Here is a 16,479-nt window from a genome sequence, read left to right on the forward strand (position 1 = left end):
CCTGGGCTCGGATTTGAGAAAATCAGTAATACCTCAGAAACAGCTATAAAAACACATAGACCAGAGCCATGCATGAAACAAAACATCCAACTGCAGGCGTTGGTAGGATTTTGCAGACAGGGAGACTCAATACTCAAGAATTTAAGAGCAAAGACTGTCATGAAGAATATAAAACTCTAAGGAAAACCAGGGATCTGCAAGACAGCAACTTGGTGTCATGCAGCTCATTCAAAGATGCAATGGAGGCCAACCCTTCCTCATCCAAAAGCAGGGACTCCCCAGGTGTTTTGCTGGGGGTGGTAAGCACATTAGTAGCTGGTTAGTTCTAGCACTCCATTAGGGTGTGCAATAGGCAATAAATAATTTGCATCTAAACTGCTGTGTGTGCAGAGAGATTGTGTACAAACAGTCTCTTTGTGGTAGAAGTTGAACAGTGACAAAACAGGGTTACATTGTATAGCCAGGTATTACTGAAAGTGTAACTCATCAAGTGCATGTTTTCTTCAGGGGGCCCAGATCCACCACCAGGTGGGACAGATGACATTTGCTAATAGAGACTTGCTCAATTTTTCTTGTTCACACTGTGAAATCTGCTGTCTGCAAAATTTCACTAGTGCTATTCAGACTCTATTCTGATAACTGAGTAATTAGTTCTTCTATGATACTTGTCATTCATTACAGCTGTGCAGTGCTGCAAAATTATTAGCAACTATTTTCACAAGCCTCATATGAACTGATGCCATTTTTACAGCTCATTTTCTAGATGGAAAAACTGAAGCAAAGAGATGTATTGAAGCTATTTCTTGACTCCTATTCTCACTTTTAGAATTCTCTTCTGTTCCATTTTTTTCAAAGCCTTTCAAACCCTAGATGGCTTTCAAGTCTTCCCATCCCACTAAGTCCTCACGTCCTCTATTACAAGACTCCTTGTACCTGGCTTCTTCCTCATACTAAATTGAATTACTCAGTCTCAAATGTGGAGAAGAGTTGAAGGAAGAAATAATCAAACAGCACAACATGTGCTTAGTGAGACAGGTTTGACAGGAGACGATACACTGATTAAGATTTACCGAGATCTTGACCCTGATATCTTTTCATAGTTGGGTTTTCCCTTCCTAAAATCAAGCTTCAGATTTCTCATATTTATAAAGGTGTTCCCTATTTTAATAAATTTAATGTTTTAAAGACAAATTTTTCCTGATACCCTTTGTTTTATTCTCTACATGATTTTAATAAACAGAAAACAGAAAGGACCCCACATCTTACTGGAGTAAAAGAAAAATATTCCCAGAAACCCTTAGGAGACCTTGTTTTAATAATAGGCACGTTAAAGGTACAAAGAAAGTACGCCTGAAAGATCAGATGCACATATATCTCAGAGAACTACTTTCGTTGTTGGGAGGCATGAAAAAATCTTTGGGATTTATTCAAAATAAAACTACAGAGCAACACACTAGTAATATACTGATTTTTTAAAAAAAAGATATAAGATACACATCACTAACTACAGCTGTGTTTCTTGGTGTGTTTCCTGTGAACACACCAGAGAAGCATAACAAAGCCTTAAATTAAATAATTAATATTTATCCCATATTTACTCTATCAGGTAAAAAAATATGTATAATGTACATACATCAGATTAGGAAATAATAATTCAGAATTGGTCCTGTCATTTACCCCAACAAAGAAAAGGACAATTTTGTGAACCAAAAAAGCCTTTCAGTTTCAGGATTCCAGTTAAAGATAAACAGATAGTCAATATACAGCAAGCATAATTCTATGATGTAAGTTATGAACAGCTGTTTTCTTCCTCTGAGTGTACATTCAGTCAGGTACTAATATAGTATCTTAATGTACTTCTGGACTGTTTATGAAAATTTTAAATATTAGAGTAACATAATCTTTCATTTCCTTCAGAAGAACTGATCTTGAGTGATATACCAACCCTTCTGAATATGGGTCACAAAACCCGTGAAAACATACCTACTATGCTCAAAAAGAAAGTAGTTTGAGAATTTCTCTTCTGTATGCAGAGAAGTGACAGTACAAATGCTCTTTTTTTTTTTTTCTTTTTCTTGCAAGATATGTATTATTTTAATAAAGACTGAGTAGTTTCTTCAGAGAGGTCCAGCAGATCTGCAGGTAACTCCAAATAAAACTTGCCATGCAACAAAACCACGCACTACAACGTTCAAACTGTAACATTTGCTTTTTGTAATATACTTGATTAATAGGAAAACACAAACCTACCATCTGCAGTTTTTTCTTATCCTTATTAGCATTACTGTGCGCAGCCTCAATTGCAGTGTGGTGCTTCCATGCCAATTCTTCTAAGGTCTTGGAATGAGCCTCCTTTAACTGCGCAGCCTCTCCTTCTAATCTTGCTTGCAATTTTACCAGCTCCTTCTCATAATATTCACGTTGCGTCTCCCTCGCTTCATTTACTTTCTATAAATGACAGAAAAATAAAAAAAAAATCTATGAAATGGTAAAAAAATACTATCTGAACAGTAGGAATAAGAAAAACCCCAAAAACATTACTGATGACAAATGCACAAAAATTAGCCTCCATATAAAAAAAAAATTGAGCAAACACTGAGCACTAAGTCGTTCAATAACCAAAACCATAGTTTCAGTATATCCATGCAAAGCAATATATCCTTATAAAATCTATTTTTTTGCTCTATTTAATCTGGGGAAACAGCAGTCAGGTACCAAAGTCAAAGCCTATAGAAAATTTCAGTTCAGTATTTTCAAACACGTCCAGCACATTTTCAGAGAAATTTTTTTTTAAAGTTGTTCTTTAACCATTTCACATTTCTCCTTACTGAGATACTTTAGGTACTAGGCATCTACACACAAGGTCATAAATTAAAGTGAAATTGCTAAAATATATCCCAAGCAGTCTGAACAGCATCTAATCTGACTTCCCTCTACTCTCACTTTACATTCTACATTAGTCATTCTATGGTGCTACGTGAGATATATTTGGAACATACTACTGCTGGTACTAGTCCAGTCATATCAAACAAAAATTAAAACAATCACTTTTTCCTGAGAATCTGAGGTCTTTTTTTTGATACAACTAAAGCAAATAAGCTGTTTAACCTTTTCCAAGGCCAGAATTTGCTGCCTTTGTCGCTCATCCAGACTCTGTGTTTTGCTTTGTAATAAATTTCTTTCTTCTTCCAGCTGGGATAGTTTTTCCTTTAATCTAGACTTTTCTGATTCCAAATCTCTGATTGTAACTTCTTGAGTCATTTGAGTAGCTTGAAGCATTCCAATGTGACCTAAAAACAAAACAGCTCTTGAAAACCCCACATTGGTTTCATGTAATTGAAGTACACATTCACACTTCAGTGTTTTCTAGAAGTACAACTCTATGGAAGCTTTCATATGGATCTCCATTATATACACTGCAAAGCTTAACTTCCCCTCCTCTCCTTTTTTTAGTTTTAATGTAAAATATCCAGCCACAGTAGAGCGCTTGGTGCTGGGATTCCTTTAGTTTCAGTTTTTCTGGTTCAAGGTTGCATATTGACTCCCAGAGAAAGCAGGAGGTAGGCAATAGTATGAACATAGACAGTTCGTCTTGAAGAACTTACTCCATCTAAAACTGCACATTTTTACCCCATAGCAAACTACACAACAGAAAGCAGAACATTGACATCTTTCATAATTTAGCCAGCACGCAAGGTATAGCAGCTAAAGCTATGTAAAACTTATGGCATTACACTATTTTGCTATAGGGAGATGACTACGATTTAACAGAACTCATTCTCTCTATAGTAAAGTAGGATCTAAATCCTTGCAGGTTAGAGGCTTCCTTTTAGTTTCTTTATGTATATTTAAAAACCCAAAAATCTACAAAGCTAGACAGTGTAATCATCTGTCCTTCACATCACCAGTGGAAAAAAGTTTATGACTTAAGAAATTTTTGTCCTTGTTGTTCTTAATTTATATCTGTATTACTGAAAATACTACCACTAGCTAATTGACCAAAGCAGTGAAACCCTTGTTATTCTGGAGAGCCTTAGGAGAGGATAGATGGCTACTTAGGAAAAGAGAACGCGCCTAGGTTTGTTCAATTGAACAACTGAGAGGGTGCTCCTAAGGCTCTTCAACTGAAAAAAACAAGAAAGGGAGTATTCTCCCATTACTTTAACATGTTTGTAGAAGCATCACGTTGGAGTGGATTCTTTTGATAGAAACACCTTATTAACCCTTTCATAAATTGCATGACCTAGACATGTTTGAAATATGCCATTTGAAAAACCAAAGTGGTAACTAAACAGAATTTCAAGGATTATACAGAGATCCTTAACATTTTCACACAGAGAAAGCATCCAGATAAGAAACTGTATTGTTTACTGAGAATAAATTTATTATTTTTGTAGTCATAACTTCGTGAGACCTTTTTTCCTTATCATTTTATTATAACCTTCAAAAGTGATACGAGTTTTACTAACGGAGTACTGTTTTTCAATTTAAGTTCCTAAGCTAAGAAAGTGGACTGTGTCACTGTTTCTTACAAGACAAAACCACTGAGCCTCCTGATTCATTTCCATCTGAGGTTAAAGCAACATGTGCCAAAAAAAAAAAAAAAAAAAAAAGGAAACTGTTTTAGCCCTTGTTGCCTGTGAACACTGATGTGAAGGGAAGGACAGCGGGATACATAATAGAATTTGAAGATTAAAAAAGCTCCAAAATGATTTGCATTGTCTATGAAAATGCTAATCTCTAATTGTGCTAAGCTCTGAATAATTTCAAGGATCATTTGGATTTGGGCATTTTTGTTTGATAAAACTGAAAACTGAAGAGGAAAAAAAATTAAGATAACTGGTATGCTTAACTCCATAATGTTTCAAAAAACACCTTGTTTCAAAAGTTCAGCTATTTAAGAAATGTATTTGCAAACCCAGTTTTTAGTGTGTTCTCACAAGGAGAACAATTAGAAATTCAAATCTGTCGGGAAGCATTATGCACACGCATAGTTTATTGTAAGCACAGATGCACACACTGATCTAGAGCTTTTGTCCTAGCAATGCCAACACACAACACAGGTTTCCCATTCCTCATGCTCTACACAGAAGGTATGAAACGCAGCAGTTTCAAGTTTGAAACTCAGTAAAAATAGAAGACAATGTTAATTTTCCTTAACAGACTTAATACAGTGTTCTCAAATTCCAATACAATGAGTAAGCATTTTGTATGGTAATTAAGTACAAGAATTTAGTTTCTTTCAGGCAGGATTTTTGATTTCCAAGTGTGAGCTGAAAATCAAAAGGAGACTGCAGTGGGCCAGCGTAAGAAACCTTTTCCAAACAAGCTGGTAACCAATTACATCACATGCTAATGGCTTGGTGGCACCACTGTAAACGGGGCTCCTGGCTCTTGTTGCACAGCAACATGCTGTAAAGCAAATACATGTTACTGACCGCACCACTGAGCTCAGCTGGACACACTTGAGTTTCTGGTAAAGCTGAAAACCTCAATACCAGAAAAGCCCAGTGCTGGACTCATAGGTTAGCCGGCTACACACCATCAATAATGCAGAAAACCCGCCTGGATATTTCCACTAAATCTGGGGCTGCCTACTGAACCCCCCTCCCATGCTTCCACCTAGGGAAAGAAACAAGAATGTACAAAGTGTATGAGAACAGGTTTTTTCCCCCCTCAACAGTCTCATGTTGTGATTTTTTTCTATGAGTGTCTCACAAGCCACTTTTTGGAGGGTCAGATTCCCATTTGAAAGCCATGATTTGAGATCCTCTCAGCAGCAAGCCTACTCCTTCTAGCTGTTTACATCCAGTAGGACCTTGTAAGTCTTGGGTACCTGCTGGCCTCTATATCGTCCAAATGTATAGCCTAGGCTATTCCTAGTCCTTACCTTAGCTAGCTCATATATGCCACTTTTCCTAGGTGGCAGACACACTCAGTCCCTCCGTATGAACGGCTTCATTATTTGAAGGACAGAAATCAAGCCTTGATACAGGCCACATTCACATACCCAGTTTGAGGGCTAAGCCATACATAACCAGATAGTAGTGTTACATTAATAGTAAATATTTATACTATATAAAACTATAGTAAACCATTGCAGTATTAGTAGGTTATTGCTGTGAAGCACTGTCTGTCCTTAAGGCTGACTGGCACAGTCTGGCAATGTCCCAGACTTCAAAACAAAGTAATCTTATGCAAACTGACTTCTGGGAAGGGCCCTGGGCTTATGCTAATTTGTGTGGAAAATAATCAGGTGCTTCTACAATTGACTTAGTTGAACAAGGCCAAAGATAAGCCAGGGGCTTATTTTTAGCCTACAATCCTACCTACAGTATAGTTAACCAAGTTCAAGCACTTGGACCCACGCCCTACCACTACATAGTTTACTAGAGAGATAATGCCAGTGAGGGAACACACACATGTGTACAGCCAAGTCTTAAAACTATTTTCTATACCTTTTCATATGCCAACAAGCACAGAGAAGTGAAGAAAACTGCTATAAAGAAAACACTTAAAGATTTATTATCCAATAAGCTGCAAGTCTTCTGACAGCAGATGTAAAGCAAAATACCATAAACTCAGCAAAAAGACACGGCAACTGAAAAAGGATGGAGGAACACCAAGCCTGTCTCTGTGACTATGTGTAGAACAGATACACAGGAGAAGCATTCTGTACAAGTGCAGTTAAGGCAAGAAATTCCAAAACCTGGAAACACGCCATACAAAGTTCAGACAAAAAAGTACACACACAACCAGAAGAGTCTTAAGTACAATGCACGTGGTATCAAAGCGGTTTAAAAAAAACCACCCAAACTTGTCAGAAGTTTTTATGGACAGCATAGAACAGTCTTTAGGCATTCTAAGCCCACACAAGATTACTAAAAAAAAAAAAAAAAGAAAGGCTAGAAGAAAAAGAAGTTAATTTCCAGATTAAGTTACTGACATACATACTGGCTTTGAGAACAAGATCAGTGGCCTGCTGCTGTAAGCGCTCCCTAGCAGCTGCCAGCTCACTTTCCACTTCTTTGTGTTTGCTTAACAATGACATCTCCTCCTCCTTCACATCATCTAGCTGTTTTTGAAGAACCTAGAGGAAGCATAGTATAATGTCTGTTACCATTATATACAATTGTGTGACAATTTAAATGAGCATTAGGTTAAAATGTACAGAAAAGACCTTTCAGCAAACAAGTTTTATTCATACAAAAGCCAAAATCTTGTAATATTACCACCACATTCATTTTGCATTATATGTTTTTCCAAAAATATTGTTGAAGCATCAAGATACTGGCTATACGGCATGACGAGAATGCGTAAGAGAAGTGTGACAATATTCAAAAAGGTATACAAAAAATAAAAACAGTGGAATGGTCCACAGAGTTTGGAGGCCAACTTGAGAAACATTGTTTCTGTTATCTGAGAGTTCTCTGTTCACAGCAGTTTACAGTGTCTTTCATTCCATCCCTGAGTGTTTAGTACTGACACAGACAAAAAAGCTACACATTGATAACATAAAATGAGAGCCAGTCAATTGGTTAAATCAAACTTCTAATATGTTTTAACTCTGATGTACTGATCCATAATAACATATCTTTGGTAGTGTGATGCTGATGCGTTCTCAGCCGTGCAGGAAGGAAAAGCAAGTCTTGTTCTGTTTTAAAAGTAAAGATAGATATCTCACCGTTCAAGTCACTGGAACAGTAAAGGGTCATTTCAGAAACTAAAGCAAGAAATAGAATCAGGGAAAACACGGGACAGGGCATGTAATGAAACATGGACACCAGAAGTGGCGAGATTATGTATTTGATCATCTCATCCATGATGATCAGAGTAGGACCTGACTTAAATCTGCTGTGAATACTGTACTAGGCTCTTCCTCTTCTCTGGAACCAAAAGGAACTCACTCCTTTACTGCAGGAACAATCAGCGTACAGTGGATTTCCTCTTTGCTGCAGCTTGCAAGAAACCCACTTCCTTGGTGTAGTCAGTTGAAAGGCAAGGGTTCTACTTTGCCAGCTGAACAGAGCTGAAAATGAACTTTTGAAAGGCCCCTTGGGAAACGAAAAAGATGTTCTGAATGTATTATCTCATAAAAGCAGTAGTCTTCTTTCACTGTAGCCTGTAGCTTTTACACAAGAAAGAGGGGTAGTCAAAAAGTTGGGCTGTAATTAGACTGTAAATGGGAAAAGCTCATGGCTCATCTCAGCTCTACCCAATGATGTGTCCAAAATTACTATGACCATCACATTTAAGTACTTCTGGCTTTGAAAACTTGAGAGTAACTACAAATGCAAAAGACAAGATACTTAAAGCTTACCCACAGAAATTACTGTTCTTCGGGCCTCGGCACAGCTACCAAAAACTGAGCAGAATCTTTTCCTTCAAGCCCAGCATATCCAGTCCTACTGCTAACCAAATAAAATCAGTCTTTGCATTTCTGGGATGTCTTGTCCTTCTTTAGGGACAAGAAACTTTAGTTTCTAAATAACAGTGTTGTGGTTTAACCTGGCAAGCTGCCAAGCCCCACACAGCCACTCGCTCTCTACCTCTGGCAGGATGGAGGAGAGAATCAGAAGGGCAAAAACAAGAAAACTCATGGATTGAAATAAAGACAGTTTAATAGGTAAAGCAAAAGCTGTGCACAAAAGGAAAGGGATTCACTCACTCCTTCCCATCAGCAGGCAGGTGTTCAGCCATCTCCAGGAAGGCAGGGCTCCATCACATATAATGGTTACTTGCAAAGACAAACACTGTAACTCCAAACGTCCTCCCTCCTTCCCTCACCTTTTATTACTGAGCATGACATCATATAGATATCCCCTTGGTCAGCTGGGGTCACCTGCCCCAGCTGTATTCCCTCCCAGCTGCTCACTGGTGGGGTGGTACAAAAAGCACAAAAACCCTTGGCTCTGTGCAAGCACTGCTCAGCAATAGCTAAAACATACCTGACTTAACACCATTTTCATCACAAATCCAAAACACAGAACCATACCAGCTACTACAAGGAAAACTAACTCCATCCCAGCCAAAACCAGTACATACTGAAAATGTGTGCAGTATTTTGGTTACTGCTTGTGAAAACATCATTGAAGTTGTTATAATAAAAAAGTTGAAACATTCAGAAAGTCATCTTTTTTCTTACCTCCTACAAACTTTTCTTAACACCCAACATCTTTAGGCAAGGTGGTCACTAATGATCTCCACAAGCAAGACTGCACTGCATACAGAACATTAATTGTATTTACAGTGCCAGTTGTATGACATTTCTGTGAAATATGTTTCTGCAAGAAACAGTACAGTCTAGATAAGTGGTTTCTCAACTTTTCTAGTAAGCATTTTGGCTTGTCAGCATAGCATCTCAAATGGTACTAGTTATCAACATCTTCCCTCCCTCTCTGAATCCTTTATTTTTGGGGGGGTGGGGTGGGGGAGTGGGGAGAGAGGGATCAACGTCTGTGGAGACCTGATGAAAAGACATTGCTTAGCTTTTCTCCTTCCCCTCCCCCCCCTTTCTTTCTTTGGCAGGAGGAGAACCAGGTTTAGTTTGGGTTTGGATATTTTTTTTTTGTCTGTTCTTTAAGTGGTAATGGTTTTGAGTATTCTATTGAGTATACTACACTTTGGGTAGCATGACTCAAACAACCAAGTTCTGTTTATGAACAGCTGAAAGGAAGGAGACCACAAAACTTCCCCCTGGGTAGGGCTTTCTAGATTATACTGGAATATAAAGTAGTATTAATTCAGTCTGGGAAAATTAAACACATAAAATAAACTTACAAATAAATAAAAAAAGTAGAAGATTATAGTCAAATATGAGTGACAGAAAATTAAGTTTACATATTCTAATCACCTCAATCTACCAGCCTCATGGAAAGACAGCCTAAATAGGAAAAGAAAATTCACAGTCTTGGGAACAACATATCATCAGTCTCACCTGAACATTGTTTTCTGCTGTACCAAGAGCCACCTGAAGTTTTTGGCATTTTTCCCGTAGACTAGCAGCTTCATCCTGAACCATTTGCAATTCAGTTTTAAGCTTGCCCAGATTCTTCCGTAACATACTTTCCTGGTTTTGAAATTCTTTTCTTAGCTCCACTTCTTTTTCTTTGCAAGCATGTAGGCTTTCTGCTGTAAAAAGCTGAGATCTTTTCAAAGAATCAAGTTCATGTTCATAGAAGGACTGTGCTTTGCTGAGTTTGCCTTCATAGTCCTCAATGAGTTTTTTTCTTTCCAGCCTTAATTCTTCAACTTTACTGTTCAAGTCTTCCAGCTCCAGTCTATGCAATTCCTCTAGTTTTTCTTGCCCCTTACTTAAAGTAGCATTCTGACTCTGCTGAGTCTTGAGAAGTTCTTGAATCTCAAGCCTGTGGGCAGCTCTCAAGTCTTCCAGAGCTGTACGCTTGTCCTTCTCGTACTGCACTTGCAATTGTATGAAGCTTCGTAGCCTTTCCTCAAATTTCTTTCTGATCTCTTCTACTTCTCTTGACATGGTCACTACACGTTGGACATGCTGAGCTTCTGCACAAAGCTGCATATCTTCAACTCTATCCTTATAGGCTTCAAATTCTGTCAGCGCCTGATGTTTCATCTTTTTATGATCTTCCAGTGACTCTTCTAAAACCTGGATCTTTCTCTTGAGATCCATTTCTTCTGCAACTTTACTTTTATACTGCAAGATCTTCTCTCTGGTCTCTGCGAGAATTTGTTGAATTTCTTCTTCATGAGCATCCTTAAGGGCTTGGATAGCAGCTTCATGTTCATCATTTTTAGTGTTCAAAGCATATATTACCTACAAACATGAAATAATATTGTGTTAGAGAAAAGACATTCTGGTTATCTGTTACATCATAAGGAAAAAACCACCCAGGCACTCTGAAAGTTACTTTGACAGTCTGGTATATTTTCATGATACACTTAAGACACCAAATATTATTATGAATGTGACTGCATAAATGCTGTATTAGTCATGAAAATCTTATACATCTTGTAGAACAGTATACTTCTTAATTGTAATTTTCCTGCTGAAAGCTTTGCCTTTATATGTATGTTGTTGCTGTAAATACCACTGGGGAAAAAAAAAGCACATTCAACACATGAAAAACAAAACATTTAATTAAAAGATTTAGAAGCATAGCCTGAAAAGAAATATGAACAGAGGTTTTCTGTCGGAGAATCACACACACAGTATACATTACGACATGAAATTAAACTAGAACAAAATCAAACTCTCAAATTCCTCCTTTCCAAATGCTAACTATTCTTAAATATTTCATTTTAGAAACACCTAAAATGCAAACATGGCTTGTTCTGGTTTGTAAGCTTGATGGTTGCCCAGATATAATTTTGGTTTTGACAACTTGTCTAGTAGGCATCCTGTCTAAGGTGTCTCACAACATAAGCTCACCAGCTTTCCAGCTAATAAGTCAGGTGAACAGAAAAGTAGCTGGCAGGGCAGCCAAGTTTGGGAAGCCCAGGGAGCTAAGCAGCTCACAATGGCTGTGAAAGCATCAAAGCTGCGTAACTTTCAGTGAAAGTTCTGAAGTAACCAGATACATCCTATGGGATCTTTCAATTGCACCACACCACAGTATGTCATCTTTCTGGTTTTTAACTAGGAAGCACTCTCACCAATATAGAGATACAGATAAGTATGTGTATGTATCCATGAATAAACTATTCATGAGATAAGTAGTTTTAATAGAATATTTTGTGCTCCAAGAACTCCAGAAAATCCCCACAATTCCCAGATATATTACAGGCAGCAAGAGCTACAAAAACCATCTGAACAGGGGGAAAAAATAAAGCACGTGGCAATTAGTATGTTTTGTATATCTTAAAAACAAACAAGAAGCAACAAAAATGGAAACAAGGCAGCAGCAGAGAATTTAGAAAAAAGCTGCCCTTTGGGGATGTTTGTTTTTTTTGGTGGTTTATTTGTTGTTGGTTTGTTGGTTTTTTTTTCCTTTGAGGACAGAACCTAGACCAGTCCTCTGTTAGCATTCAAGCAGGCGCAGAGGAAGACTGTCCTGACCTGACCAGGGCCAGGAAATACGAGTTGGCCCCAGAATCACTCTGCTGGCACCAAGCACAGAGCCTCGAAGTTCTGGAATGGAGGAAGTGTCTACAGTCAAGTGTTCAGACAAGTCAGAAATCTCAAGAGAGTTCTAAGTGAAAAAGCAGATTCAAGATAATAACAAGCTCTATTTTCAGGGGTGAGCAGGTGGGGTGTGGTTTTTTTTATTTTTAATTTTATTTTTGAAGTAAGAGTCCAGACACTGTATTTGCATTTTATTGTCTGAAATAAGAAACATGCATCATTCCATTACCTGTGCCAAAACACCTAACCTAACCTACCTATATTGGTACTATAGATAGGGCTACAGCTTGATATAGATATTGATATATGTAGTGAGGATATATCTATCTCCTAAAAGGGCAGGCTTGATATTAAAAAAAAAAGTTCTGAAACATATCAGACAAAGAAAAAAAACAAACCAACAGCCTAAATCATCTTTACATAGCAAGGAAATAACTTTAAAAAACCACAAAATACAGTTTAACGACATTAAATTTTTCTAATATGTGTAATACTATGTAATAAAAGAGAAAATAAATAGATCTTCCATAGTTTTGATAACTGTCCTTAATAGTGCTAATACCTCTGCAGGCAGCAGTTAGACTTTTGGCTTCCTCCCTAGAAAAAAAAAAAAAATTTCCCTACTGCAAAAGAGCTTCATGGTTCAGAGACTCAAAATCCTCCTCCAATACACTGCAAAAAGTGACCACAAACCCACATACAATTCCATTAGCAGAATCACAACTACCACTGCAATGCTCTTCACCCAAAGTTTCAACCCTTTCTATTCTCACTGTCTGGTGATGCCAACATTAACTTCTGACTACAAAGTTTTCACCTCCCTCCTGTCACCGACACACAGTCTCAGCTACTGGATCTCAAAGGTTAGCTTCTCACTTCTTTAAATGGTGTCCAGTGCTCAACTCCTTTGTTCGTATCAGAAGTACTTTGAAAACCAAGGGCTTTATTTTTTTTAAATACACATACAGTATCTTGCATAAAGAGGCCTTAGTTTTGCCTAGGGAAGCTAGAAAATTTAGTTTGAAAAGGTATTATAAAAAAATCTCACACTTATGATCAAGTTATTATGATAACTATTTACAGAAAACTAGATCAAATAAATTTCATGCTTAAAACACCCTTTGACTCCTGATTTTGTGTATAGAAGTGCCATAACCTTCTTCACTTCAGGCAGTGTTCCAGTCACAGGTTATGCAGCACTATAACCTACAGAAAGTATAAATCATATAGTATTTTCAGGTATTACAATTTGGCAATGGGACTCTCACCGAACATTCCAAATGAAAAATAAGCCTATATGCAATGCCAGATTCAGAAGGTGCCTTTAAATGCTCATCATGCACTTATTCCCTGCAAAAAGCACTGAACATCTGCCAATTCAGTAACCACCATTCATTCCCTAAACAAAGGGCATAGGTGTTTTACAGAAAATGTAAAAATAAAATACAATATTCAGTTGCATGCATTTTATCACAACATTCATTGTTCAGCAGTCTGAACTCCAGCTCTGTCAAAGTACTCTATTATACATCTCAGTATTTTTAAAGTAATGGAATAAAATCCTCAAAGATAAAATCTGGTACAGTTATGTGCTATATTAGCATAGTAACATAGGGAAAAAATAAAAAAGTCTGTACTAACTGAAGCAAAAACAACCTAACAGCATTTCAATTAAGTGAAAACAGAAAGTGAAAAATACTGGAAGAAATTAAAGTCCTAGCTAAAATAAGTAGTTCCTGCTCAACTAAGTTTCTGAAAATTGACAGGCAGTAAGGTTGCAAAAGTTGGGGGTGGGTAGGCAAAAAGTTTTGCACTCTCCATTTAAAGTTGGAGGAAGAACCATTTCCTAAGCCTGTTTGGAAGTGTTCTTAAAAATACTAGCAGCTTTTTTAGTACAACCGCATACTACTAGGAAGCATAAACTGTTCATTTGAGTAATTCATATTTTTTTCTAGCTCCACTCTAAATGCATCATACAAATTGCAGCTCTTACCAGATGACAGAAAAAGTTAGGTTATGCTTCACTGTATTTTCAGTTAGCATTCCAGAGGTACAGACAGAACCATACTCTCTCCAAGAACATTGAGACTGCCAGCTAAAGGCCTTAATGCTTTTTATACAAAACAGTAACATAATTAATAGTTCATTAGAATCTACTGAAATAGTATGTGCCTCTGAAAAACTACAATACAGTATGTTAGTAACAATAAGAGGAATAACCTTTTTTTATGCCAATAATTATTGAAGTGCCTAGTTATATTCTAGGTGTTAAGGTTAAGCCAGTCTGTTGCTGCATTAGCTTTGGTGTCTTGAACTACATGGAATACAAACAACAATCAAGAGTTCCACACTGTGGCTAATAATGAAAGTCTGACTATTTGGCTGAGAAATACTTTTTACTTCAAACCAGATGTTATGGTTTGGAGAGCTGACCAGCTCCTGCATGGTCAGCTGCCCTTCAGTCACCTGCTCCTGCCAGCAATTCAGTCATGATTGAATGCTTTTCTAATTAAAAGTTCACCTTAATACCAGTATTAGGTGGCGAATCTTGCAGCACAGAAAATATCTCAAAGTGTGGTTCATTCTCCCTAATTTTACATGGAAACAGGAACCAATACCTATGAAAGAAACATCACATCTTACGCAGACATCAACCTTATGTCTCTGGTCAACCTTCACTTTAGACTCAATGTGTGGGTCCCTGGGTCAGAGCACTACATTATCCTAGTTCTGGTGAAGTATCTTGCTCCCAGCGCTGCTGCCTGTGCGCGCTGGTGCTGTCTGTACCTTCCAGCTTGAAATACTAGAGCCTCCAGAAACATGCCAAGACTTCCCTAGAGCTGCACACCTATTTAATGAACTACACAACTACAGCGCCAACAAGGAATTGCTCATGCATAACCTGTTAATAATTTGGAACGCATGGACCAACGAGCCTGACCTACCCTTGCCCTCTGTAGCTAGACAAGTACTGCTCGACACAGGTAGTAAGATCTACTGAAAACAGTCAGAAGGGTTTTCTAGAGACAAGTCACTTCCCACACACGCAGTGGGATGTGAATAGAAAAGTTTAGTCTACAACATAGACAAGAAACATCAAAATACTTCCATTATTATAATTTTATGTAGAAATGTATCTTCTACTACAGTCCAGAATTATCACATTTTTTGTTACAATGGGTATTGCATTCAGTTTTTGCTCTTTTCTCCATGTTGGCCAAATAATAAGAAATATGTTACATTAAAGCATCTAAAATGTATGTATTATGACCAATGAAAGGTCAATTTAAGACAGTAAAACAAACAATTTAAAACCCAGAAAAAGTTTGGGTTTTACTGGACAGATTTCTGCTCCATAGTACATTATAAAAATATAGTAATAGAGAAAAATACTTAAAAGTTAATTGAAACAGTCTTTCAGAAATGCTGTCCACAATCACAGAATATATTCTTACTTTGCATTACTGCATAGAGACTAGATGGCCGATTACAACATAACATTTTATTCCTTCTCATGCATTGCTAGCCAGACATTGAGCACCACAAACTAAGCGCTGAAGATTTTTTTGTATAATAATCTTTGAAGTTTTTAATGGGACTTTATTTTTCCTTGCATTCTAACCAAGATACAACTCTACTCAGAATGTCTGATAGGAAAACCAAGTTATTGCTAAATCTGAAACCCCTTTTAAAAAGCCGCGTTGGATATACGTTATCCAAAAAATCCCAACTCTAAAACCTATGTATGCCTATCTCTCCCTTCTTATTTTTGAATTAAAAAAAACAAACACCAGCCCACCACCTTTATCTAAGAAACCCTTTTGTTCTCTTATGGAAAATACTCGAAATAAAAATGCTTTGTCAATCCAGCCCTTTATATTGCTGGCAACACAACAGAAACCAGCCTAGAACTTCAGGCCAAAACTGCTCAGACATCACAGGAAAGGTGGAAGGCACTTGCTCTTCAACTGTCTGGTTCACTGCAAGTCGACTTAAATGGCTGGGCCAGTGCATTAGGGGCACAGCATGATGAACAGAGAAGAGACAAATACGGTCCACAGCTGTGAAAGTAGAGCCCCCTGCCAATGCAATCTCTCCAGAAAAGCTGGTCTAACTACACCAGTCTTCCTTTGAGAGAAAATCCACAGAGGGCAAGAACCTGAAAATTTTTCTCAAAAAAATGTACTTCCACAGAAAATTTATTATTAAGATATCCTTTAGCTGCTCAACAGTCGTCTTCTTGTGCCTAAAGCATTCATGCCAAAGTAAAATTTAGTACATTATTTCTTCAGAAACTCTGAAAACAAATACTGAATTATTTTTATTACAGCAACAAGCTTTCCAAATTTCTCTAATGTCTTCTGTCTACAATTAATTAT

General features: G+C 37.4%; 1 protein-coding gene across 10 annotated transcripts in view; it reads right to left on the reverse strand.

Annotated features, from left to right (window-relative positions):
* Nucleotides 1-16,479, reverse strand: part of FAM184A (family with sequence similarity 184 member A) — a 77,490-nt gene that overhangs the window by 39,790 nt on the left and 21,221 nt on the right. For all 10 annotated transcript variants that reach the window (XR_008748036.1, XR_008748037.1, XR_008748035.1 and 7 more), the window contains exons 2-5: nt 9,938-10,792; nt 6,955-7,090; nt 3,109-3,290; nt 2,251-2,448 (exon numbers count right to left, since the gene is read on the reverse strand). Coding sequence is in view for 7 of the 10 variants with exons in the window: in XM_055809895.1 (XP_055665870.1) it covers nt 2,251-2,448; nt 3,109-3,290; nt 6,955-7,090; nt 9,938-10,792 (1,371 nt within the window). In the remaining 3 variants the exon portion in view is untranslated. The remainder of the gene's footprint in view (nt 1-2,250; nt 2,449-3,108; nt 3,291-6,954; nt 7,091-9,937; nt 10,793-16,479) is intronic.

The sequence above is a fragment of the Falco peregrinus genome, chromosome 7 (assembly GCF_023634155.1).
Source record: "Falco peregrinus isolate bFalPer1 chromosome 7, bFalPer1.pri, whole genome shotgun sequence".
Taxonomy (NCBI): Eukaryota; Metazoa; Chordata; class Aves; order Falconiformes; family Falconidae; genus Falco; species Falco peregrinus.